At 42.8% G+C, this 26,427-nt stretch overlaps 1 protein-coding gene across 1 annotated transcript in view; it reads right to left on the bottom strand.

The window, feature by feature from the left end:
- The window catches only part of LOC124622486 (acetylcholine receptor subunit alpha-like 1), a 957,741-nt gene that overhangs the window by 19,709 nt on the left and 911,605 nt on the right, over window positions 1-26,427 (bottom strand). Inside the window, exon 8 of the mRNA XM_047148196.1 lies at window positions 5,749-6,267. Within this exon, the coding sequence (XP_047004152.1) occupies window positions 5,749-6,267 (519 nt within the window). The remainder of the gene's footprint in view (window positions 1-5,748; window positions 6,268-26,427) is intronic.

Raw genomic sequence — 26,427 nt, 5'->3', positions numbered from 1 at the left:
ATGCACATAATCTGAGTAAGATAATTAAATTTTAAGCTGACAGTTTAAAAAACAATATTGGTGCAATAGTTTGGTGACGTAAGATACAAGGTCATCCATGATGTGTGAGAATTAACAAGTACCTTTGACACAAAGGAGCCATAAATACATAGAAGTTGTATTTAATGGTAGACGCTACCAACACAGAGCTGTGCTTTTTGGATTGGATGTTTCCATGCGAAAGTTTCTTAGAGCTTTGGACAGTGTATTGGGGCAGGAGCTCATAACAAGGTGGATGATTTATTAACTACAACACTGACGTTTCAGGAGCATTGTGCAGTTTCGGGAAAACATTTCTGTGCTTTGAACAGAGTACAGATGATTTTAAAATTCGGCAGAATGGAATGTATGGCAGGAAGGTCAAGAAGTGTGGACCACTGTAAAAGTAGAGCAAATGAGAATAAGCACTTATGCTCCTTGCAAGCTCAAAAGACAGCTCTTTTCGCTATTTAGAATGGGAAAATATGTTCATAATTTTATCAAACCAGACATTTATTTCGTTGAGATACACCAGAAATAAAGAACGTGATTGTGGTCTCAGAGGTGCTGCAATTATTGGACATTGTGGAGGAGGAGTTGACGATGCTGAAAGAAAGGCACTAGCAACACGTGAGTTCCCCTTTTGTTTAACCACATACAACATTAGGTGAGGGACACGATGTGAACTGTTACTTTATCAAATAAAAAAAACTTCATAGCAATAGAGGCATACGAAGTACATACATAGTTACATTGACACCTCTAGTACAACTTTTTATGAAGTCGTTTATTTCAAGTTGTTTCAAAAAAGTCACTGTGTGCTAAGAACGTCCAACAGTCCTGAGTGAGGAAGGAGATAAGTATCTGGTTTCGCTCTCAGGAGATTCAGTGAGAGATATAAAGCAGTGATCAAGTTTCACTTGTATAGAGCTTCTTGTAAGGTCGTTACTCATTTAGACTGAAGAACTGAAATTCATCTGTGGTCCAAGTAAAATTTGTGTCTGCCATCCAAAATGACAGGAGAAATCATTAAAGTATCATAGAATACTATTAACACATAGCCATTAAGAATCAGCCCATGATTCCACAAAGACACAGAAAAGAAATGATATCCATTGAAGTAGGTTTCTAACAGTTAAGGAAAACGAAGCATCACTGGTTTTATTTGCTTACAACATTTTACTTTTTGATACGAAGTACAGAACATGATGGAGCGGTAGTTAGGACAACGGACCTGCATTCTCGATGAACGAAGTCCAGATCCCAATCTGGCCATGCAGATTTAGGAATTCCATGAATTCTCTAAATCGATTAGGTTGAATACTATCATGTAGGACGAGGAATCTATTATGGATCTAATATGTGTATACGCACCTGAATAATTGGAACAGTAATTCTGTTCTTAGTTATAGCAACTGCATTTATAGGATATGTTCTACCTTGAGGTCAAATATCATTCTGAGGTGCAACAGTAATTACGAATTTTTTAGCAGCAATTCCATACTTAGGAACAGATTTAGTTCTTTTGGGAAGGACTCAGGTGATTGGTGATGAAAAGGTTTTGGGTCTCCAGCTGCTTTGCTATACCGAAGTCCCACGACGTTATCGGACACCTAAAGACAATAGACAGTATCTCGACACTTCATCAGTAGAAGACAATCGTCGAAACATCGTAGTACATCTACACTGCCAACTGGCGAGAAACCCGAGACCTTGTGATATAATATCATAATCGATTATCGAAGCAGTGTCTATCATGGCACATAGGAACAAACTCTTTGAGGCTAATCTGAATATATATCACCTGAATTGTATTTTTAGGGTTCCGTGTCTCAGTCAGTAAAAACGGAGCCCTTATAGGATTATTTTGTTGTTCATTTGTCCGTCTGTTAAGACCCCTTTTAGTCAGGAACGGGTACAGGTGTCGAATCGAAATTTATGTCAAATGCTTAGGTCTATAATTCCTTGGAGGTGTAAAAAATTGAAACTTCTAAGTCAATACAATTAAAAGATGTGGGCATTCGTGCCACATACTTTGATACTCGGAAACTCACTCATCAGAACCTGTAGACGACCTATCTACAGGGCGATTCAACAGACCTCCAAAATAATGTCGTTTTATACAATTTACAAGGAATCACTAATGCCACAATGTTTGAATGTGAGTGGGACTCACGCTCTGAGGTTCCGTACAGACTTAGTTATGCATAAACACGATGATTCACCTGCGGCTACGGATGTCGTTTTCTGCAAACCACAATGTTGTATCTGGTCTTCAAAAGCCATGCACGTATTCTCTCGCTCGCTTGCTACCGTAGCGAAAAGTTGAACAGGAGCTTTCCGTGGAGAATCTAATGTAGTTAAATTTTGTGTTGGAATTAGTTTTTGTTAGAGGCTGTAGTTTTCAATACGTCCAAGAAAAAAGTACAAAACTGAGCTTTAAATGCATACCCACTCCCACAATAGCCTCCACCGGTCAAGATTTTCAGTACGTTGTTCATGGCACTTCCGACAACCACTGTACGAAAATTTGCGGCTGTACGAGTTATTTTCCACATTCGACCTTCCTTAGTCTCCTTTGACTGGCTAAGTCGAGCAATTACAAATTGAGAAATTGACGTTCGTATAAATATTACCTAACAGTTTTGTAATTTTAACAGCGTAAAATAAACAATTGCTTCGTTGTATTAGTCAGGCCTTCTCCCTAGGGAACTACTGTGCTTGTAAGGATTAAGTTTGGATCGAACAATCAGCGTAATAAGTTTTAGAGTAACGTAAACAAAATTTGTTTTCCTTTCACTGCCATCAGGAGAATCTCAAATTAATAATGTTAACGAAATACCTGATTGCACCGGTGGTGTAATAGTCTAATTAATAGAGATCAAGGAAGATCGACTATCGAGAATAGTTTCTGTAGTCGGTAACTTTGTACAGTTGTAGCATGGAATGCCGCGAAGAACGTACTATAAATTCGAACTGGTGATGGATGAGTGTGTGTGTGTGTGTGTGTGTGTGTGTGTGTGTGTGTATGGAGTTGTGTTTGAAAGTCACTTTTGTAGGTTTCTCTTGAATAACTCGAAAACTGTGGCCTCCAGCTGAAATGTATCCTATTACAGAATTTAACTACATCAAATTTCCTACAAATTTCCTGTTTATTTTTCGATAGGGTTAACAGTTTGCGCGCAGCTAGCGGAAGAATACGAAAATATCGTGTATGAATGGTGTTTGCATTAGACGACATCCGTAGGCGCAGCTGAATCATCCTGTTTATACGTGACTGAGTTTGTACGGAACTTCAGAGCATGAGTCCCACTCACATTTCTCCGTTTGAATACATGCGTATAGCAACATTGTGGCATTGGTGATTCCTTGCGAATTTCTTAGACATCATATAAAACTTCTGAAACTGTCTTTTAGATTCCTTTCAAAAGACCATATTTTGAAAATTAATTAATTGTACTACATTTTGTAACCAAAAATTGATGATTTAGAACAACTAAAGACCATAATTGGATAATAGGTTTTATGAGAGACCTTGCGATTTGGCTAATTTCAAAATTGTGCAATACATTAAGATAGGAGGCTGTGGTGATATATTAAAAGTTATTGAAAGTACTGTTTTGAGAAGGAACGTTCATTCAACATATACCAGAGGAAAACGGATCATGTTTTGCATAAAAAATTTTCACCCAGCCACATCTGCTGAATTCATGATACTAAAATATTAATGATGTAAGTAATATTTATCTCTTTACAACTACTGAATTATTACATTTTGACAAAATATGATACCAGTTCTGAATCAGGACAAAAATGCCTTGAAGATGAGGCCATTTGTACATCGATTCGCACTCGTTTTAATTTTCGTAAAAAGTACATTTTTTTATTTCGTTAAAATGGCAGACAGGGCTCTAAAAATAATAGAAATTTAATATGCGAAGAAAAAGGTGTTGTAAGTTAATACTAATGTAATTAAAATAGTGCAAGCTTGTAGACACATTAATTCTACTATAGAGTACATAACTATACTCCGTTTTCGTGACCTATCGTCCCTAAAACTAGAGAAATGAAGGGTATCTGTAAATTTATTTTAGAAGGGCTCCGAAAGACACTTCTGAGTGAACTGAAGCTGTGGCAGATCGTGTAGATCTGCAGTATTCTTAATTTCTCTGAATACCTTCCCAATGTAGTTATGCAACAGTACAAAAACAATTCCGATGGCTGTTCTATGTGTCAGCCCTTCGTGAGTTGTATTTACGTAATAAATACTAAAATATGAAGAAATGTTTGGACTAGTCAATGTGTAAATGGCACATAAATAGAAAAAACTGATCGAACAAGCTAACTTTGGGACCATGAACTCGGAACTGGTTGCAGACAATTTAGCTCTTCATATGATACTACATCTAGATTTACATGGATACTCTGCAAATCACTTTTAAGTGCCTGGCAGAGGATTCGTCGAACCACCTTCACAATTCTCTATTATTCCAGTCTCGTATAGCGCGCGGAAAGAATGAACACCTATATACTTCCGTACTAGCTCTGATTTCCCTTATTTTATAGTGGTGATCGTTTCTCCCTATGTAGATCTGTGTCAACAAAATATTTTCGCATTCGGAGGAGAAAGTTGGTGATTGGAATTTCGTGAGAAGATTCCGTCGCAACAAAAAATGCCTTTCTCTTAGTGATGTCCAGCCCAAATCCTGTATCATTTCTGTGACACTCTCTCCCATATTTCGCGATAATACAAAACGTGCTGCCTCTCTTTGAACTTTTTCGATGTACTCAGTCAGTCCTACCTGGTAAGGATCCCACACCACGCAGCAGAATTCTAAAAGAGGACGGACAAGCGTAGCGTAGGCTGTCTCCTTAGAAGGTCTCTTACATTTCTTAAATGTCCTGCCAATAAAACGCAGCCTTTGGTTAGCCTTCCCCACAACATTTTCTATGTGTTCTTTCCAATTTAAGTTGTTCGTAATTGTAATACCTAGGTATTTAGTTGAATTTACGGCTTTTAGATTAGACTGATTTATCGTGTAACCGAAGTTTAACGAATTCAAAAAATGGTTCAAATGGACTTTGACTTTATCCATACTGGATGAGAGGTCGTGGTTTTGAATGTTCAATGTTAAAAAAATATATCGGCTGAACCACTTGTTTATAGTGTACAATACTAAGATTGACGCGTTTCGGAAGTCAAGCTTCCACCATTAGAATAATAAAAAGTAAAAGAACCTGTCAAAACTCGCTAAAATGGAACATGCCCCAGGCACAATGAAACTGATAATAAACAAGTGGTTGAGCCGATATATTTTTTTAACATGGTTCAAATGGTTCTGAGCACTATTTGACTTAACTTCTGAGGTCATAAGTCGCGTAGTACTTAGAACTAATTAAACCTAACTAACCTAAGGACATCACACACATCCATGTCCGAGGCAGGTTTCGAACCTGCGACCGTAGCGGTCGCTCGGTTCCAGACTGTAGCGCCTAGAACCGCACGGCCACTCAAGCCGGCGTTTAACGAGTTCCTTTCACCACTGATACTGATGAGATGTACTAGTTGGATTTGTTTAGTTATTGAATGGAGCCTCGCAATTTATTTTAGTGGAGCAAAGGTACAGGAGGCGTCCGTAGCATACGCTGGTAAAGCCTATACGGACAAATATCGCCCATTTAATTGGCCCTTTTGCTTTCCGGTGTCGGCGACGAGGGAAGGGCACTTACGCTCTCAAACTTGTCCTTGTTCTTGACGTGCTGGGCGATGAAGCGCGCGTCTTCGATGGTCTTCTCCATCTCGTGAGTGGGCTTGTCGAAGGAGGGGCTGACGTCGTGCGGGTGCAGCGCGGCGGCGGCGGCGGCAGCGGCGGCGGCGGCGGGGCAGGAGGCGGCGCCCCCGAACAGGTCGTCGTCGGCGGCGGGCAGCGGGATGCCCGGGGGCAGCGGCAGAGGCAGCGGGGGCAGGCCCTGGTCGCCGAAGGCGGCGGCGGGCAGCGCCAGCGGCAGGTCGTAGTCGGCCGAGAAGCGCTTGCCGCCGCCCCCGCCGCCGCCCAGGCTGACGCTGCCGCCCACGCTGCCGCCCAGGCTTAGGCTGCCGCCGCCGCCGCCCGTGGCCGCCGCCGCGAAGCCCAGGTACTTGTCGACGTCGGGCGGCGTGTCCAGCAGGACGCCGTCCGGCGCCTCGTCCTCCTCGTCCACCGCGTCGTCCTTCTTCGGCCGCTCGATCAGCAGCACCTTGGGCAGCATCTGTGGGCCAACAGCACAGCGCGCGGTTACCTCAGGCGTACACTGCAGCCAGCTCGCCTCTCCAGGTGGGCAGGGCTGAGCAAGCACCTACCAAATAGGCAGATACGGCAGCTGGGCTGAAGCGAGCGTGACAGTTCTGCTCCAGCAGGTCTCGGGGCGGCTTGACCAAATGGTTCGAGCCTGCCCAGAATGCGAGTACTAGGGCTGTCTGGTGGGTTGCATACACTGTATGAGCCTGCACGCGAGTGAGACAAATGGAGCCCATCAGTGCCCGCGACTACTGGCCATTAAAATTGATACACCACGAAGATGACGTGCTACAGACGCGAAATTTAACCGACAGGATGAAGATGCTGTGATATCCAAACATTAGCTTTTCAGACCATTCACAAAAGGTTGGCGCCGGTGGCGGCACCTACAACGTGGTGACGTGAGGAAAGTTTTCAACCGATTTCTCGTACACAAACAGCAGTTGACCGGCGTTGCCTGGTGAAACTTTGTTGTGATCTCTCGTGTAACGAGGAGAAATGCGTACCATCACATCTCCGACTTTGACAAAGGTCCGATTGTAGCCTATCGCCATTGTGGTATATCGTATCGCGACATTGCTGCTCGCGTTGGTCGAGATCCAATGACTGTTAGCAGAATATGGAATCGGTGGGTTCAGGAGGGTAATACGGAACGCCGTGCTCGATCCCAACGGCCTCGTATCACTAGCAGTCGCGATGACAGGCATCTTATCCGCATGGCTGTAGCGGATCGTGCAGCCACGTCTCGATCCCTGAGTCAATAGATGGGGACGTTTGTAAGACAACAACCATCTGCACGAACAGTTCGACGACGTTTGTAGCAGCATGGACTAACAGCTCGGAGACCATGGCTGCGGTTGCCCTTGATGCTGCATCATAGACAGGATAGCCTGTGATGGTGTACTCAACGACGAAGCTGGGTGCACGAATGGCAACACGTTATTTTTTCGGATGAATCCAGGTTGTGTTTACAGCATCATGATGGTCGCATCCGTGTTTAGCGTCATCGCGGTGAACGCACATTGGAAGCGTGTATTCGTCATCGCCATATTGGCGTATCACCCGGCGTGACGGTATGGGGTGCCATTGGTTACACGTCTCTATCACCTCTTGTCCGCATTGACGGCACTTTGAACATCGGACGTTACATTTCAGATGTATTGCGACCCGTGGCTCCACCCTTCATTCGATCCCTGCGAAACCCTACATTTCAGCAGGATAATGCACGACCGCATGTTGCAGGTCCTGTACGAGCCTTTCTGGATACAGAAAATGTTCGACTGTTGCCCTGGCCAACACATTCTCCAGATTTCTCACCAATTGAAAAGTCAGGTCAATGGTGGCCGAGCAACTGGTTCGTAACAATACGGCAGTCACTACTCTTGATGAACTGTGGTATCATATTGAGGCTGCATGGACAGCTGTACCTGTACACGCCATCCAAGCGCTGTTTGACTCAATGCCCAGGCTTATCAAGGCCGTTATTACGGCCAGAGGTGGTTGTTCTGGGTACTGATTTCGCAGGATCTATGCACCCAAATTGCGTGAAAATGTAATCACATATCAGTTCTAGTACAATATATTTGTGCAATGAATACCCGTTCATCATCTGCATTTCTTCTTGGTGTAGCAATTTTAATGGTCAGTAGTGTATTCCAGGCACAGATGATACAGAGTCTGCACGACATCTTCTATTGAAACCAGCATCTCATTGAACTGATTAGTGTCGGCATTCTTTTGCAGGTGACTTCTGCGGCACTGTCCAGATTATCTTTATCTCAGCAGCAGAATTCTTTATAAAGCTTTGTTTATTACAATTGTAAAAACTTGTTTAGTGCCTCAGATATGTGAAATGAAGTAATTTTTTTGAAATGCAGCAAATGTTGTGAAAACATTTATCGTGATTAAGTCAGTCAATTTACAAGATGAAGCTAGGGCCTGTAGATTTGAATGGTCTTCTGGCGGAGAGCACTTTTCGTATCTGAATATTACGAACTGAAATATGTCGCACAAATTCATTGGTCCTCAGGCCTAAAACTTAATGAATAACGAAAATTTCGAAACGGTAGGATGTTAATACGTAACTAAGTAGAATAGTTCGAAAGACGCGTGCCAAAGAGCACTTTAAATATTTCAGTAACTCGTAAACTATTTTGTTTTCTCTAAAATTTTGCAACTACGTTCTGTAATCAGTATCGATACGTAATGTAGGTTCTTTGATCCGCCTCTCGCTGAGACGTCGCTGCAGAAGCATACTGCCTTTGGTGACATCCGTTTGTAGCCAGTCCGATGGTTGGTTGGGTGATGATCGCAATGAGTTTGAAGGACATACTTACTCCTTCAGTCATGTTATCAGTCAGATCAGAGGCTGTGGCAGCGGCCACCAGAATTGGTAAAAATGTTTCATTTATTCTGCTGACAGACAAGGTGCTGTAGTCAATTCATTCGTGTGGTACTCATGTCGAACGATTCGTTGTCCACTGACCTTATATTTTACAGTTTTCCTGAGCTTTAAGTTTGTTACAGGATCGTGTCCTGGTCATTTAGTCCGGAACATTCTGCATTTAATTCCGTCACTCTCTCATACAGTTAAGGTCATTCTGCATTTTGCTGGAAGTCGTGCACACAAATTTGAATATGTGTGATTACTGAAATTTTTGACTTTCGTTTTGTGTGTATCTCGGTAGTTGGGTGGCTCGTATCCTTTTCTTACTTCATTTCAAGTCAATATAGATAACTTAATTTCATTTCCTTTTAGTGAGTTCTACTTTCTTAAGTTATTTATTGAACATTTACTCGTATTATGGTGCTGCTTTTGTCTAACGCCGTTTTGCACAAATACGTTGTCTCTCTGTCTGTTATTGATTGTAAATAGCTGAGATTGTAAGTAATTAATAATAACAAATATGCAGCTCTCTGGATGCAAATTCTCAAATGTAAAGTTTAGATCGCAGAGTTCAGAGGTTCTGAGGCAAATTATCTACAGTCTGTGCCTTTATCTTCCATTGTACATTCAGATCTTTCGAACCACATCATTATTCACATAAATTGGAGAAGTATTATCAGCATATAGTCACTTACATATCTACGATAAAAGTACAGAGGTTCCAAATAGGAGCTAATATTTCCATTGCTATATGTTCAACTGTAAGTTGGTCACTGCTATACACTAATAATTTTAAAACTATTTTACAAGTTTTTTTTTTTTTTTTTTTTTTTTTTTTTTTGAGTTTGTGGTAAGATCTTACGGGACCAAACTGCTCGGGTCATCGGTACCTAAGCTTACACACTATTTAATCTAACTGAAACTAACGTACGCTAAGGACGACACACACACCCACGTCGGAGGGAGGACTCGAATCTCCGACTGGGTAGAGCCGCGCGGACCGTGACAATGCGCCCTAGACCACGCGGCTACCCCAGGCGGCTACAAATAATTTTAACAGTGGTTGATGTTCAGTTATAAGAGCTGTACCCGTCTTTTATTAGTTTCTCAGTTTGCTGTGTATGCTAGTGAGTTAATTTCTTATTCTTTTCCTAAGTCAAATAGTGTTACGAAATTATTTATTAGGTCATGAATTTGTTAGTAACAAGACATGGTTTCGCTAAATCAGGTGTTAAAGATACTACTTGCAGTGCTTAATCCTATTTAAAGCAGTAGACACTTCGCGAGTTTTCTGTATAATGAAGGTTTTATAATAAACTATGTTTCCTGTTTTGTTATTCTTCCTGTTTGTGTATTGGATGAAACGAAATTCTTAAAACATAAATGCTTATTTTGCGTAAAAATCAAATGTTACAGATAAAAGCAGATGTAATTTCCTATGAAATCATGAGACAACTTATCACAAGTATTTTTGAGGAATTGGGGTAGTCTACTCGTTTCCTGCCCAACTAATATTTGATCTTCTACTCCTCTGGAAGTGGTGGCAATGCAACAAAAACAGAAATTAACTGTTTAAATGTATTTCCGTCGTTTGTAAATAGACAGTACTGCCAGTACAATGTTTCGGTCTGTTAGTTACCCTGTCAGCTGGAAAAACGTAAAACCGATAGCCATCGCGTTAATATGTGGAATTTCAGAGGAATTTAGTAAACTTCGCTACTTCATGTGTAACACTAATATAACAAGTCGTTCAGTTGTTAAATTCAGTGGTTCATTCCAGCTATAAATGAGTGAAGCTATATCTGCCCTCCGTCATGTGGCTTACATGTTGCTTTCAGACCTTAACGCGGCACAGAAGGGACGAGCGTGGCATACATATATATAGGATTTAGCGCCATTACGAATACGGACGTAGGTTTTCTTGGTCTTTGTGAATTACCTTAAAGGTCTTCGCTATTGGTTCCTGTACTTCAAGTAAGTCACTTTATTAGAAGTTTGTGATCTGCCACCTCGACCATTTTTGTTGAGGATTTCGTTCAGGAACTGGCTATTCACTGTGCGACACTATCAAACATGCACTAGTTGAGGTCAGTATTTCCAGCGTTTGTTGACACAGATGTTGATGACTGGCCGTTGAATGTTATCGCAGTGAACGGTGCAAGCATTTGCTGGTGCGCAATCTGTTACGGGCAGAGTGTGTGTGGCGACTTCTTTGTGTTTGACACATGCCACTTCTCTGATAGTAGCATTGAAGACAGGTGTCCATGCCGCTGTTAGTGTAAAGCCATCATCACAATTAAGATTGTTCGGGCGTTGAAAAATTTCGACTGCCTAGCTTCATTTACATTCTTACATTAGTTATGTAAAGTTGCTAGGACTGGCAGCATGTAAATCCCGACAGAAATTTTTGATTTGTTCAGTTGCAGTTGACTTAATTGGTTGCATCAAATGCATGTCCCGTTCGTGCCCTTTCACAACGTATCTCAATTATGAACACACCATATATAAGTCAGCTCTGAGTACACAGAAAATTGTGCTGCGGAAGCCGCGCGGAATGGCCGCGCGGTTTGAGGCGTCATGTCACGAACTGCGCGGCCCCTGCCGCCGGAGGTTCGAGTCCTCCCTCGGGAATGGGTGTGTGTGTTGTTCTTAGCATAAGTTAGTTATGTTAGTTTAAGTAGTGGGTAAGTCTAGGGACCGATGACCTAAGCAGTTTGGTCTCTTAGGAATTCACACACATTTGAATATCTTGTGCAGCTGAGGCTCACAGGAGACTTTGGCAGAGCACCGGTGGAGACATTATTAGTCACACTAAGCGAGTGCCCGATCTGTATTACTGTAAGATACAGAGGTTCTGTTTACTGGCTTCGGAAAGGGAATCTTCCCAAGGGGAGAGAAATTACTGGACAGGAAACAACAACTAAACTAGAGCTAAAATATTGGAAAGACCGCGAGTGGCAAAGAGATTCGGATAGTATCAAAATAGGTAAAAAATGTATTATGTATTTCCAAACATCAAGAAGGGGATGTTTATGAGCATGTAAATCCATCTGGAGGTGTGATACACTGATAGGCTATGGAACATTCGCTGAACGTTTATACAGGATAAAGAAACGACTGACAAATATGTGTGCTTGTGGCGACATAGGTACACCAGACCATATCGTACCAGAGTGTCCTGCCTATGCGCTTCAGTCGGAACCGCGCGTCCACTACGGTCGCAGGTTCGAATCCTGCCTCGGGCATGGATGAGTGTGACGTCCTTAGGTTTGTTAGGTTTAAGTAGTTCTAAGTTCTAGAGGACTGATGACCTAATATGTTAAGTCCCATAATGCTCAGAGCCATTTTTTGTCCTGCCTATGAAAATCTGCGGATTGAAATAAAAGATACTGGTACACTAAGTGACATAGTTAGATACAAATAAAAATGGCACCAGTGGATCAAGTAATATTGTAGTCTTTCGGGGGATATCTTAGGGAATATTTCGAAAATAAATGCACTGTAAGAGTAAATACGACTGTACATGATAGTCCTTAACTGAGTACTATGGGGATTAATCCCTTCACAGAGGTCAAAGAAAAATAGTGGATATGTGGCCAATAACGAGGCAACTATTGTAGAACTAACAGAATGAATGGGAACTGGTAGGTGACTTACTTTTGTCTCCCAACAAGAGCAGGTTGCGTGGTGAGGCGGAGGGGGTGGGGGGTGGAGGGGGGGGAGGAGTGCGGAGGGGTGGGGAGAGTAGTGGATAAGTTAAATCCCAAACCGACTGAGGTCGATGGCACTAGCTTACCTCTAGCCCCATCTCAGGGCCGACATATGGTATGTTCGACTTTCCCTGTGGATGGTAAGAGTTTCCTGGAACTAGCAATTGGGTACCGCTAGTGTGGACAAAAGTAACTTACGCGTGTATCACATACGTATAAATCCGCACTGAATCTGCGTGAGAGGTAAAGCGAGTTAGACCTATTCCCCATTACTCGTTATACACGTGGCTAGGCTTATGGGGTCACCGGTTCGTCAGTCACTCTCACGCAGACGGGCACTCGCAGAGTACGACCCAACAGGTGCGTGGTCCCTCCAGGCGGCTAAGGAATCACGGAAGTAAGCTACACCGTAACAAAGCGCATGACATACTGGAGGGAAACCACCCCTGCGCACGCTACCAAATTCGCAACCTATTTCAAACGAGTGCGACTGAGTGAGTTCCGTGTGAACACTATCCGCACTGGCGGCTGCGTCATTACACGTGGCAACATTGGTCTTCTTTGACAACTTTCGCCACGAAATCTGTAGTTTATTTGTCCTCTCCGTCGCACATGGTAGTCGAATGAAGAACAAATCAGTGCTATAATTGAAATATATTTTACCATGTACTGTAGTCCCTGGAAAGCAAAACTGACATCGAGCCTACAGTCGTAGGATCTTTCCGATGTGATTGGTCACTCTCTTTGTTCACTGGAGAAACTCCAATTACTGTCTTTCTCTTTCTTTCCTGCTACTCTCTTTATGACTTCTTTCAGTAACCAGTGTACGAAGCTAAAACTGAGAGATATTATCCTTAAACTAAGAAAAGTTTGACAGTGTGCTAGACTTTCTTGTAGATAACCTCACCAACAAGGCCGAATCCTCTGATTACATATCACATGATTGTGTATGTGCTTACCTTATGCTGTCCAAAGGTGATGTTGCCCCTTTTCAAGAATGGTGTGTATGACTATATATTCTGAGTGCACCTCGCATGAAAGACGTAGGCTGACGGGTGTAATTTCTCAGGCGCGTGTTAAGCAGGTTCGCATGGTCTATCATTGGTAAAAGTAGAAGAGGAAGCGAAAACAAGAAATGAGCGGGCAAAATTTGTAATGGTAAATCGTAGCGTTAAATGTTTTGTCTGACCAATCTACGATGAGATTAAAACAACCGTCATCACTTTTATTGGGAAGGCGAATGATGACTTCTTGCATATAGGTAATGGAAGTGAATTGGGAGACAAAGTGTTCCCTCATTTACTGCAGCTTCCAGAAAACATTCTTCTTTGAAGCACAGTAACAGAACGGAGAAGGAGAATTTACACTTGGTTTAATGGGTGGCTACTGTGTGGAGACCTAAGATAATGTCCATAACAAAGAGACAGGACCAGATATTAGACGATGATAATGTTGTACACAGCACACTATAAGCTGTCATACTAAAAATCGAGGGCTGGAAAGCGTAGCCAGACGTGAATTCGGATCATAATGGTTTAGTGATCGACAACAGGCTGAAATTCCAGTAGTTAAAGTCAGAAAGAATAGGCTACATGATGAAACTGAATGCTGAAACTTAGGAAAAAAATGAGATGTAGTAAAAGTTTTCTGAGGCAGTTATCAACCGTTTAGGTAAAAGCGAGGACAGAAGTTAGTTGAAAAGCAGTGAAATACGATAAAAACAGACGTAACTACAGCATTCCAGGACACCGTGATGAGATGAACATTACTCCAACTTGAGAAAGGAAAACGGTAGCAGAGACCATTTATGTTAGGGCGATAGACAATAAAAGTTTGAAGAGAAAGTAGCATACGGTTTTATTGTCTCTGGGTCTACAGACAGCCTTCGACAATACAAGGACGAAAATGCTGTTGAAGGTTCTTAAAATATAGGGGTTAAATTACAGAGACAGGCAAACAATTTGCAGAACAAAGCGGAACGTCAAGAGAGATTTGTGTTCAGAAGGGGTGTTTGAGCTTAAGAGCACACACTTGCTGGTCTAAGAGGCACAAGAGAAAGTGAAAATTTCGAAACAGTAATAACATAACTGAAGGACAACGTGGACCAGTACTAGGATCATGTAGCGGTGCGGGCAGGAGCAATGTCTGATGTCATAAGTGAGCTGCTTACCTTGATAAGGTAGCGCTTTATTTTCCCACCACTACCATCTCAGTACGCGGGCATGACCGCTTCGTCAACGATCAGTGGTGCTACTCTAGCGCTGTGGAGTACTTGCCACCTGTGGTGTCTCCTCACCAAAAAAACGCGCAATGGCACGTGTGAAATCGATTGGAGACTGCTGTAGAGTGAGCTGCAGTCATGGGGCCGTGGATGATCACACGGCGTCTGCTGGAGGAGCATCTCTGCTCACTATTCTACAAGATACACATTACGAATCGAGGGCCTTGGGTTCACCGCCTACCTCCTCCTACCGGACGTGGGCATGAGTCTACACCAGTAAACGACTGTAAATAAATAGATGAATCAATGCAACTTCTGTAGAAAGAGCTGGACAGCGTACTTAACGCTGGGTGCGAGTTAAAGTTCAGCAAAGAATAGAAGAATTAGGAAAGATACAGAAATTGGCAGACTTCTCCAGCCCAGGAAGCAAAATCGTACAGGATGTTGCAAACATGGAGGACACCAGAAGTAGATTAGCACAGACAAAGGAAGATGGCTGCAATAAAAAAAGCAGTATTAGTGTCAATACTGACACGAAACTGAAGAGAAAGTTTCTGAAATTGGACTTTTAAAGCAGAGCATTGTATGGAAATGAAACGCCAGCCAACAGCCATCAAGAGTAGAGATAATTAGAAGGCTTCGAAGTATGCTTGTGTCGAAGAATGTTACAAGAAAATATGTGAGTTGATAAAGTACAAAATACAGATGTAAACCAGAATAATTGAGGAGGGTAGAAGTTACAGCAGATGGTCGGAGGAAAAGTTAGTACAAATAGTTACTGCGGCACTGGAAGTAGAAATGAAGGGTAAAGGTAATAGAGGCAGAACAAGTCAATAATGCGCAAAACAGTTTATAGAGTGTGCTGTGAGTAATAGATAAAACTGAAAAGACTATGACAAGACTAGAAAAGAAGGAAGAGATTATCACAGCAGTCTAAAGATTGATGGCTTGAAATAAACACTAAGAAGCGGTATTAACTGGGACCGAGACGTAAAATCAACAAAAGCGAAGGGGGAATGTAAGGCTTAGCTTTTCTTGTTTAGGATTCTATGTAATAGTAGCAGGTCTATAAAGGAAACGGCATACGAGTCACTAATCGACACAATTGCGGATCATTGATCAAATGTCTGGAGTTCTTACTAAGTATGACTGAGATCTAATATTCATCTAATGCAGAGATGTGTTGCAAGGATTACTAGGATCATAGCGGGTAGCCAGTATGTGAATGTAACAGAGGACGTAATACAGAATACTCTGAAGAAAGGAATTTTGTACGTGAAACCGGTTTTACTAACAGATCTGGCATTCAAGCAATCTCTACTACAGCTGTTCTGGCTACAGATTCGTCACGAGTATAAGGTAACAGAGCTTAGAGCTTGGAGGACAGAACAGCATTAAATATTGGTACACCATGTACTATACAATAAGTGGCCGAATAAATATGTGATCATCAGCCAATTTTATCGTAAACGACGGTACCTCTCTAAGCCTTAAACTAAGTTACGTCTGCAATTTCATCTTCGATTAGGAACTGTATTGTGCCATATTCAACGAGTTGACTCCAGTGATCATCAACAAGTTTTGTCTCTTCGGTCTGGTGGTCACTCTCGTGGTTTGTCTCTCTCTCTTGGACTGTATTCTATCACCACGTTTGCCCATAGAACGTCATTTCTTCTGCGAATATGGCTGGTCCCTTGCCATTTCGTAGTAGCTGTTCTCTATTGGATATACGTGACGTCTTTAAATGATCTGATGTATTGTGCCATTTTCTTGTCTCCCCTTCTCAATCCCGACACAGACCTTTCTATGTTTATCGGAGCATTTCTAATTTTACGCCTTATATATTCATGAAATGTCCAGATCTCTTAGCTGTAAGTCAAAACGGGGAGGACACATTGATCAAAAACTAGTTTCTTCAGTCTTATTGTAATGTTTGATCGGCAGTTAAACGTCTTCTAAATGCTTGCCACCCTAACTTGGTACGTTGACAGATTTCCGATCTTATCTTTTCTGTCCTACGTACAAGATAGCTGAGAGCTCATTTTATTAGACATTAAAATTAGTTGTGATGGAGGAATCTAATTAGACAGTAGGAAAAGGAAGAGAAGGGAAAATAATAAGTGAATATTCAATTGGGGAAAGGAATGAAAGAAAAAGATACCTGGAGCAATTTTGCACTGAGATAATCATGAAGGTTATATACGTGGAAGAGATCTGGAGACACAGGGAGCTTTCACACTGATTATATAATGATGAGACACTGATTTCGGAACCAGGTTTTAAACTGTACGACATTTCTAAGCACAGATGCGGACTCTGAGCACAAATTATTCCTTATGATCTGTAAATTAAAATTGGAGAAATTGCAATGAGTAGGGAATTAAAGAACGTCTATGAGTTGAAGGAACGAGAGGCTGGCATTAGGCAATAATTGACTACAACAAACGAAAGATATACGATAGAAGACGAATGAGAAGCTTTGAGAGATGACATGGTGATGGCAGAAAAGGATCAAATACGAAAAAAGATAAGGGCTTGTAGAAACCCTTGCATATCATAGGAGATAATGAATTTAATAAATCAAAACAGAAAATATAAAAATGCAGCAAATGAAGCACGCGGAAGCGCATACAGACGTATAGAAAATGAGATTGACAGGAAGTGAAAAATGGCTAAGCAGGAAAGTCTAGAGGACCAATGTATCGATTTAGAAGCATATTTCACCAGGAGAAGGATAGATGACGCCTACAGAAAAGTTAAAGAGGCCTCTGGAGTAAAGAGCAGTAGCTGCATGAATATGAAGAGCCGATATGAGAAACCAGTCCTATGTAAAGAAGGTAAAGCTGAAAGATGGAAGGAGAGTATAGAGATTCAACACAAGGGAGATGAACGTGAAGGCAGTAATATAGAAAGTGAAGAGTACGTAGATGAAGAAGAGATATGAGATATTATTCTGAGAGAAAAATCTGGCAGCGTACTGATAGCCTTCATTCAAAACAAGGGCCCTAAATTAGACAACATTCCGTCAGAACTACTGATAGCCTTGGGAAAGCAGCAATGACGGAGCTATTCCATCTGGTGTTGAACTTGTAAGAGACAGGCGAAATATCCTCAGACATCCAGAAAAAAGTAATAATTCCAATTCTAAAGAAAGCAAGTAGTGAAAGGTGTGAATACTACAGAACTATTAGTTTATGAAGTCATGGTTACAAGATACTAACATGAATTCCTTACATAAGAATGGAAAAATCGGTGAAGACGACCTCGGCGAACATCGGTTTCGATTCCAGAGAGTTGTAGGAGCACGTGAGGTAATACTGACTGTATGACTTATCTTAGAAGATTGATTAAAGAGACGCACATCTATGCTTATAGTAGTTGTGGACAAGATAAAGCTTTGGACAATGTAGACTGGAAAACCATCATTGAAATTCTGAAGGTAGCAGGGGCAAAATACAGTAAACGAAACTCGTACATAAACGAGACAGAAATTATAAGAATGAAATTAAAATGAAATCCAGACCTTTAGCTGCTTACAGACGTCGATAAATATCAGCGGGGACACTTGAGAATGTGTGCCTCGACCAGGGCTTGAACCTGGGATCTCCTGCTTACATGGCAGTCACTCTATCCGTCTGAGCCACCGAGGACACATAGGATAGTGCGACTGCAGGGACGTATCTCGGGCACGCTCCGCGTGAGACCCACATTCCCAGCTTGATGTCCACACACCACATTTGCAGTTCCCGTGCCCACTATACTCATTACTCGCGGCAGTCAGTCTACAGTTTCCCGTAAGAGTTCGGGCAATGTGAGTGCATCCGCACTGGAGAAGATAAGTGGTCGGTAAGCCTTATCTATATGAAGGTGGTATCTGTTGTTTCCTACTTGAAAATTATGAGTTGAGGGTCGTGAAAGGGAAGCAATGGTTGAGACATGTGTGAGACTGGGCTGTAGTCTACCCACGATGTTATTCACTTTATACATTGAGCAAGCGGTAAAGGAAACTGAAGAAAAATGTAGAGTAGGAATTGAAGTTCAGGGAGGAGATAAAAAACTTTGCGGTTTGCCGATGACATTGTAATGCTGTCATAGACAGCAAAGGATTTAGAAGATCAGTTCAGCGTAGTGGACAGTGTCTTGAAAGGAGGATGTAAGATGGACATCAACAAAAGCAAAACAAGGATAACGGAATGTAGTGGAATTAAACAAGATGATGCTGAGGTAATTAGATTAGGAAACGAGATACAGAAAGTAGTAGATGCGTTTTTCTATTTTGGTAGCACAATAACTAATGGTAGACGAACTAGAGAAGATATAAAATATAGACAGGGAACGGCAAGAAAAGCGTTTCTGAAGCAGAGAAATTTGTTAAGGTCTAATTATAGTTTTAGTGTTACGAAGTCTTTCCTGAAAGTATTTGTCTGGAGTGTGGTCATGTACGGAAGTGGAACATGGTTGATAAAAAGTTTAGATAAGGAGAGAATAGGAGCTTTTGAAATGTGGAGCTACGGAAGGACGATGAAGATTGGGTAGATCTCGTAACTAATGAGTAGGTACTGGATAGAATTGGGGAGACAAGAAATGTGTGGCACTGCTTTACTACAAGAAAGGATTGGTTGATAAGATATATGCTGAAACATCAAGGGATCACCAATTTAGTATTGGAGGGATGTGTGGAGTAGTTATTCGGAAATGAAGAGGGTTGCACCGGACAGAATAACATGTAAAGCGCCATCACACTAGTCATCTGACTGAAGACAACAACAACAACTACAACAAAAACTTTGGGCTAGGAACAATTTGTGTTCGGCCCGCTGTTTGACATACCTAGCGAGATCGGATACCAACTCGGAACCTGTACAGAAAATTGAAATAGAGATCAACATAAACTTCATTTGCACCCTTCTTACTGCTCATGAAAACCACATATTGCATGTTGTACTACCATACATCGAGAGCTTCAGAGGTGGTGGTCCAGGTTGCTGTACACACCGGTACGTCTAATACCCAGTAGCACGTCCTCTTGCATTGATGCATGCCTGTATTCGTCGTGGCATACTATCCACAAGTTCATCAAGGCACTGTTGGTCCAGATTGTCCCACTCCTCAACGCCGATTCGACGTAGATCCCTCAGAGTGCTTGATGAGTCACGTCGTCCATAATCAGTCATTTTCATGTCTGGAGAACATGCTGGCCATTCTAGTCGAGCGATGTCGTTATCCTGCACAAGATGTGCACCATGGTGAAGCGAATTGTCGTCCATAAAGGCAAATGCCTCGCCAATATGCAGCCGATACGGTTGCACTATCGGTCGGAGAATGGCAATCACGTAGCTTACAGCCGATACGGCGTCTTCAATGACCACCAGCGGCTTACGTCGCCCCCACATAATGCCACCCCAGAACAGCAAGGAGACTCCACCTTGCTACACTCGCTGGACAGTGTGTCTAAGGCGTTCAGCCTGACCGGGTTCCCTCCAAACACGTCTCCGACAATTGTCTGGTTGAAGGCAAATGCGACATTCATCATTGAAGAGAGCGTGATGCCAATCCTGACCGTCAATTCGGCATGTTGTTGGGCCCATTTGTAGCGCGTGTATGGTGTCGTGGATGCAAAGATGGACCTCGCCATGGACGTCGGGAGTGAAGCTGCGCATCATGCAGCCTATTGCGCACAGTTTGAGTCGTAACACGACGTCCTCTGGCTGCACGAAAAGCGTTATTCAACATGGTGGCATTGCTGTCAGGGTTCCTCCGAGCCATAATCGGTAGGTAGCGGTCATCCACTGCAGTTGTAGCCCCTGGGCGGCCTGAGCGAGGCATGTCATCGACAGTTCCTGTCTCTCTGTATCTCCTCCATGTCAGAACAACATCGCTTTGGTTCACTCCGAGACACCTGGACACTTCATTTGTTGAGAGCCCTTCGTGGCACAAAGTAACAACGCGGACGCAATCGAACAGTGGTATTGACCGTCTAGACATGGTTGAACTACAGACAACACGAGCCGTGTACCTACTTCCTGGTGGAATGACTGGAACTGATAGGCTGTCGGACCCCCTCCGTCTAATAGGCGCTGCTCATGCACCGTTGATTACGTCTTTGGGCGGGTTTAGTGACATCTCTAAACAATCAAAGGGACTGTGTCTGTGATACAATATCGACAGTCAACGTCATCTTCAGGAGTTCTCGGAACCGGGGTGATCCAAACATTTTTGATGTGTGTATTTTCTCGTTGATTGTACGAGGTGTGGCTAGAAAAAAAACCGGACTAGTACTGGTGAAACAATAAAACGAATGCAATAATGCTGAAAGTCGCGTGGTCTGTCACGTGACTCTCGCTCCGCCTACTGCTCGAGTTTCATCTGCCTCCTGCACTCAGTCTGCCCGTGGCGTCTGTTTTAAGTAGTTGACGTTTTGTCTGTGCGTCGGAAAATGTTGAGTGTACAGAAAGAACAGCGTGTTAACATCAAATTTTGTTTCAAACTAGGAAAATCTGCAAGTGAAACGTTTGTAATGTTACAACAAGTGTACGGCGATGATTGTTTATCGCGAACACAAGTGTTTGAGTGGTTTAAACGATTTAAAGATGGCCGCGAAGACACCAGTGATGACACTCGCACTGGCAGACCATTGTCAGCAAAAACTGATGCAAACATTGAAAAAATCGGTAAACTTGTTCGACAAGATCGCCGTTTAACAATCAGAGCAGTGTCTGAGTTAACAGGAGTTGTCAAGGAAAGTGTTAGGAAAAACTTCATGAAAGTTTCAACATGAACAAAGTGTGTTCAAAAATGGTTCCAAAGTGTCTCACAATTGAACAGAAGGAACGCCGAAGATTGATTTGTTCTGACATCCTGGAAAACATTGAAAGTGATCCCACCTTCTTACAAAATGTTATTACTTGCGATGAATCGTGGTTTTTTACTTACGATCCCGAAACTAAACGCCAATCGATGCATTGGAAAACTCCTGGTTCTCCACGACAAAAAAAAAAGCACGAATGTCAAAATCGAAATTCAAGGCAATGATGATTGTTTTTTTTGACATCAAAGGGATTGTGCACATTGATTGGGTACCAGAGGGACAAACAGTGAATCAACATTACTACATTAGCGTCCTGGCTACCCTACGTGAGCGAGTACGGAGAAAACGGAACGATTTGTGGAGAAAAAAGTCATGGATCCTTCACCAAGACAATGCCCCAGCTCACAGTGCGTTATCAGTGAAGACGTTTTTGGCAAAACACAACATTCCCATCTTAGATCATCCACCCTACTCTCCTGATCTGGCCCCCCTGTGACTTTTTTCTTTTCCCTAAAGTCAAGTCAGCTTTGAAAGGAACTAGATTTGAGACTGTTGAAGCAGTAAAAGAAAAAGCGACGGAAGTAATGTATGGACTTACCGAAAATGATCTGCAGCATTGCTATGAACAGTGGAAAATTCGTATGGAGCGGTGTAGAGACCGAGGAGGAGAGTACATTGAAGGAGATAACATGAAATTGTAAATAATTGTAAATAAATGTTTTTTCCATCATCAGTCCGGTTTTTTTCTAGCCGCACCTCGTAATTTCTCTCTTTCTTCCCAGCTTAATATTTGTGACCTGCCCCGTCTCCGCAGGGGGCAGCACTATGTAGCTACAGTCGGACGAATTGTCTCACACTGTAGTAATAAACTGTATACACAAACATTCCTCGTCATCGTTCTATCAATTAGTGAAAAACGTATCAAAATCCATATCCTAGTTCATGAGGTTGGGCTCCACATACCGAAATAAAAACGCGGATGAGGATTTCATATTACATTTAGTGAAATGCGTGCAATGTACGCAAAAGTAGCAAAAAACGTAAGATTTTTGGTGCAACATCAGCTTCATTGTCGCTATGCAAAGGTTTTTCGACAACACGTCACAATGAATTCAAAAATGGTTCAAATGGCTCTGAGCACTATGGGACTTAACTTCTGAGGTCATCAGTCCCCTAGAACTTAGAACTACTTAAACCTAACTAACCTAAGGACATCACACACATCCATGCCCGAAGCAGGATTCGAACCTGCGACCGTAGCACTCGCGAGGTTTCGGACTGAGCGCCTCAACCGCGAGACCACCGCGGCCGGCCCACAATGAATTCAGTGTGGGTCACATAAAGCAAAAAGAATCGTTGACGGGACAGTGGAACAGTTGCGAGAAAGTTCGATCACATAGGCAAGGTGCCACATCGTTAGAATAATTCCACTCCTAATTCTTTCTACGAGATTAACATTGTTTGCTGCACTGGAACTAGAAACCATGCCCTGCCGTTGGCGGAGTGGTCAGTACGCTACCAATTTCGACATCCATGTCTCTCGGTCTGCTTCTAAACTGAGCTGCAACTTTCACGGTCTCTTCCTATAATCACCGCAGACTCGTAGAGATTCTATTAGCATGTTGAGAGACTAGAGCCTCCAAGAAAATGAATGTGGCTGGGAGTTTTGCTTACCTGCTACCGCAGGTATGTTTCCGGCAGCGAATTTCCCTTGGGGAAAACATTGCTTCTCTCAGAATCGCTAATTTTACAAAAAATTGAGGTGGAGCACCTACACAAAATTAACCATCAAATTACGGTCGTATTCTCAAATTAGTAGTACAGTGAATGAGCAGTACTGCTACTGAGAGCGGAATGCGAATTCCATGATTCTTCTTTCATACGTAGCAGCATTAGCAGTAACACCGTGGTGACCCAGAGTGAGTGTATTGCGATATACAGCAAAAGGAATCTCATGCGCTCTTAACAAGAGACGGTGCTGCCATCCTAACAACATAGATATTACAAAGGCATGTGGATGCCTATCAGCACTTCACTTCTCCTGTACGTTGTGTAATATGAATTACTAGTGTAAAAATGATCTTTGAACTCTTCCAGATAGTGTTAACGACTTCGTGTATACTAATTAATTTACATGTATAGCCACTCTAACTGGAACACAAAGGGAAAGAGCCGAAAGTAAGCATTAATAAATTCTGTGTAATTTAAGAGTAACGTAGATGCCTGTGGCTTTAGAAGAGGTGCCGGGAACGGAGTTATCACTCTGACAAAGTGGCGTTATAAGTGGAGTGATTTACTGCGCACCAAGTGACGCGAAATGCTTTTCCACAAGATGTGGCTAAGGTGAATGCTGGCTTCAGCTGTCAGCGTGATAACGCCCTTCCAAGTAGTAAACCAAGCTTCAGAAAGATAGCACCTGATAACATCTTTCCACGTAGTAAAGCGAGTTCCCGATAGCGAAAGACGAGCACCGTTCAAATGTTCCCTTGGTCTTAAAGCGATTTATGGACGTCAGCTTGAATAATTTCCGACACAGGGAAGTGCAACCTGCCTGATATAACTGTATGTGACTAAACCAATGGAACGGGAGTACAGATGCACAGTCCCATTAGTAGGCTGCCCACCTAAGGTCCGCCAGGGGCAACAAAAATTTGATTTTTGGTAATCTACTCATTAAAAGGTATTATGTTACGTTAAAGGTCTAATACAATAAATATATATGTACATGTCTTGAGGCAGGTGATACGTGGCATCAAGTTATCCAGACTATATTCTTCCGGTATTGAAGAGTTGTAAGTCTCAGCAACTTCAAAGAAACTGTAAACATAACTCCAAACAGATGTCAAGCTGCTGTTTTTACTTCAGCCAAAACAAGCCTTCTGTCCGCATTCGGAGTACATACACTACTGGCCATTAAAGCTGCTACACCACGAAGATGACGCGCTACAGATGCGAAATTTAACCGACAGGAAGAAGATGCTGTGATATGCAAATGATTAGCTTTTTAGAGCATTCACACAAGGTTTGCGCCGGTGGCGACACCTACAACGTGCTCACATGAGGAAAGTTTCCAACCAACTTCTCATACACAAACAGCAGTTGACCGGCGTTGCCTGGTGAAACGTTGTTGTGTGGCCTCGTGTAAGGAGGAGAAATGCGTACCATCACGTCTCCGACTTTGATAAAGGTCAGATTATAGCCTATCGCGATTGCGGTTTATCGCGACATTCCTGCTCGCGTTGGTCGAGATCCAATGACTGTTAGCAGAATATGGAATCGGTGGGTTCAGGAGGGTAATACGGAACGCCGTGCTGGATCCCAACGGCCTCGTATCACTAGCAGTCGCGATGACAGGCATCTTATCCGCATGGCTGTAATGCATGGTGCAACCAAGTCTCGATACCTGAGTCAACAGATGGGGACGTTTGCAAGACAACAACCATCTGCACGAACAGTTCGACGACGTTTGCAGCAGCATGGACTATAAGCTCGGACACCATGGCTGTGGTTACCCTTGACTCTGCATCACAGACAGGAGTACCTGCGATGGTGTACTCAACGACGAATCTGGGTGCACGAATGGCAAATCGTCATTTTTTCAGATAAATCTAGGGTCTCTTTACAGCATCATGATGGTCGCATCCGTGTTTGGCGACATCGCGGTTAACGCACATTTGGAGCGTGTATTCATCATCGCCATACTGGTGCATCACCCGGCGTGATGGTATGGGGTGCCAGTGGTTACACGTCTCGGTCACCTCTTGTTCGCATTGACGGCATTTTGAACAGTGTACGTTAGATTTCAGATATGTTACGACACGTGGCTCTACCCTTCATTCGATTCCTGCGAAACGCTACATTTCAGCAGGATAATGCACGACCGCATGTTGCAGGTCCTGTACCGGCCTTTACGGATACAGAACGACTACTGGCCTGCCCACCACATTCTCCAGATCTGTCACCAATTGAAAACGTCTCAACAAAGCTGGCCGAGCAACTGGCTCGTCACAATACGCCAGTCACTACTCTTGATGAACTGTGGTATCGTGTTGAAACTGCATGGGCAGCTGTACCTGTATATGCCATCCAAGCCCTGTTTGACTCAAGGCCGTTATTACGGCCAGAGGTGGTTGTTCTGGGTACTGATTTTTCAGGATCTATGTGCCCAAACTGGGTGAAAGTGTTATCATCCCTCAGTTATAGTATATTTGCCCAATGAATTCCCGTTTATCATCTGCATTTCTTCATTAGCATTATTAATGGCCAGTAGTGTACATGTCTTGAGGCAGCTGATGCGCGGCACCAGATTATCCTGACTATATTCATCAGGTAGTTAAGAGTTATAAGTCTCAGCGACTTCAATGAAACTGTAAATATAATTCCAAACAGATGCCTAGCTGTTGTTTTTACTTCAGCCGAAAGAAGCCTTCTGTCCGCATTCGGAGTACATTTGTCTGGTCCGCAGCTCGTAGTCGTGCGGTAGCGTTCTCGCTTCCCGCGCCAGAGTTCCCGGGTTCGATTCCCGGCGGTGTCAGGGATTTTCTCTTCCTCGTGATGACTGGGTGTTGTGTGATGTCGGTTGGTTCGGTTTAAGTAGTTCTAAGTTCTAGAGGACTGATGACCATAGATGTTAAGTCCCATAGTGCTCAGAGCCATTTGAACCATTTTTGAACATTTGTCTGCACTGGCCTGTTTATTTCGTCTGATTGGGAAAAGTGGGAAAATTCCATATACGTCCTATTCATTACATATTTTTTCTGTACAATTATTTACTGACATACTTTATGATAGGTTAAAATACGTAAGCTGAAAGCTTCTATAAACAACCGTGCTTTTGCTAAGAATTCAATTTTTCATAGAGTCGCCAATTCACCCTTCCTTATTCTTCCGCATTTCGGTTTAGTGCAGGATGGCAGTGGTGGGGATAACGAGACTAGGCAGTGTGCACAACTTCGATGACTCTTGCAGCGCGACAAAGGAAACGCGTCAATGGACACGTGGTGACG

This window comes from Schistocerca americana, chromosome 7 (assembly GCF_021461395.2).
Source record: "Schistocerca americana isolate TAMUIC-IGC-003095 chromosome 7, iqSchAmer2.1, whole genome shotgun sequence".
Classification (NCBI taxonomy): Eukaryota; Metazoa; Arthropoda; class Insecta; order Orthoptera; family Acrididae; genus Schistocerca; species Schistocerca americana.
This window is presented reverse-complemented; position numbering and strand designations above follow the sequence as displayed.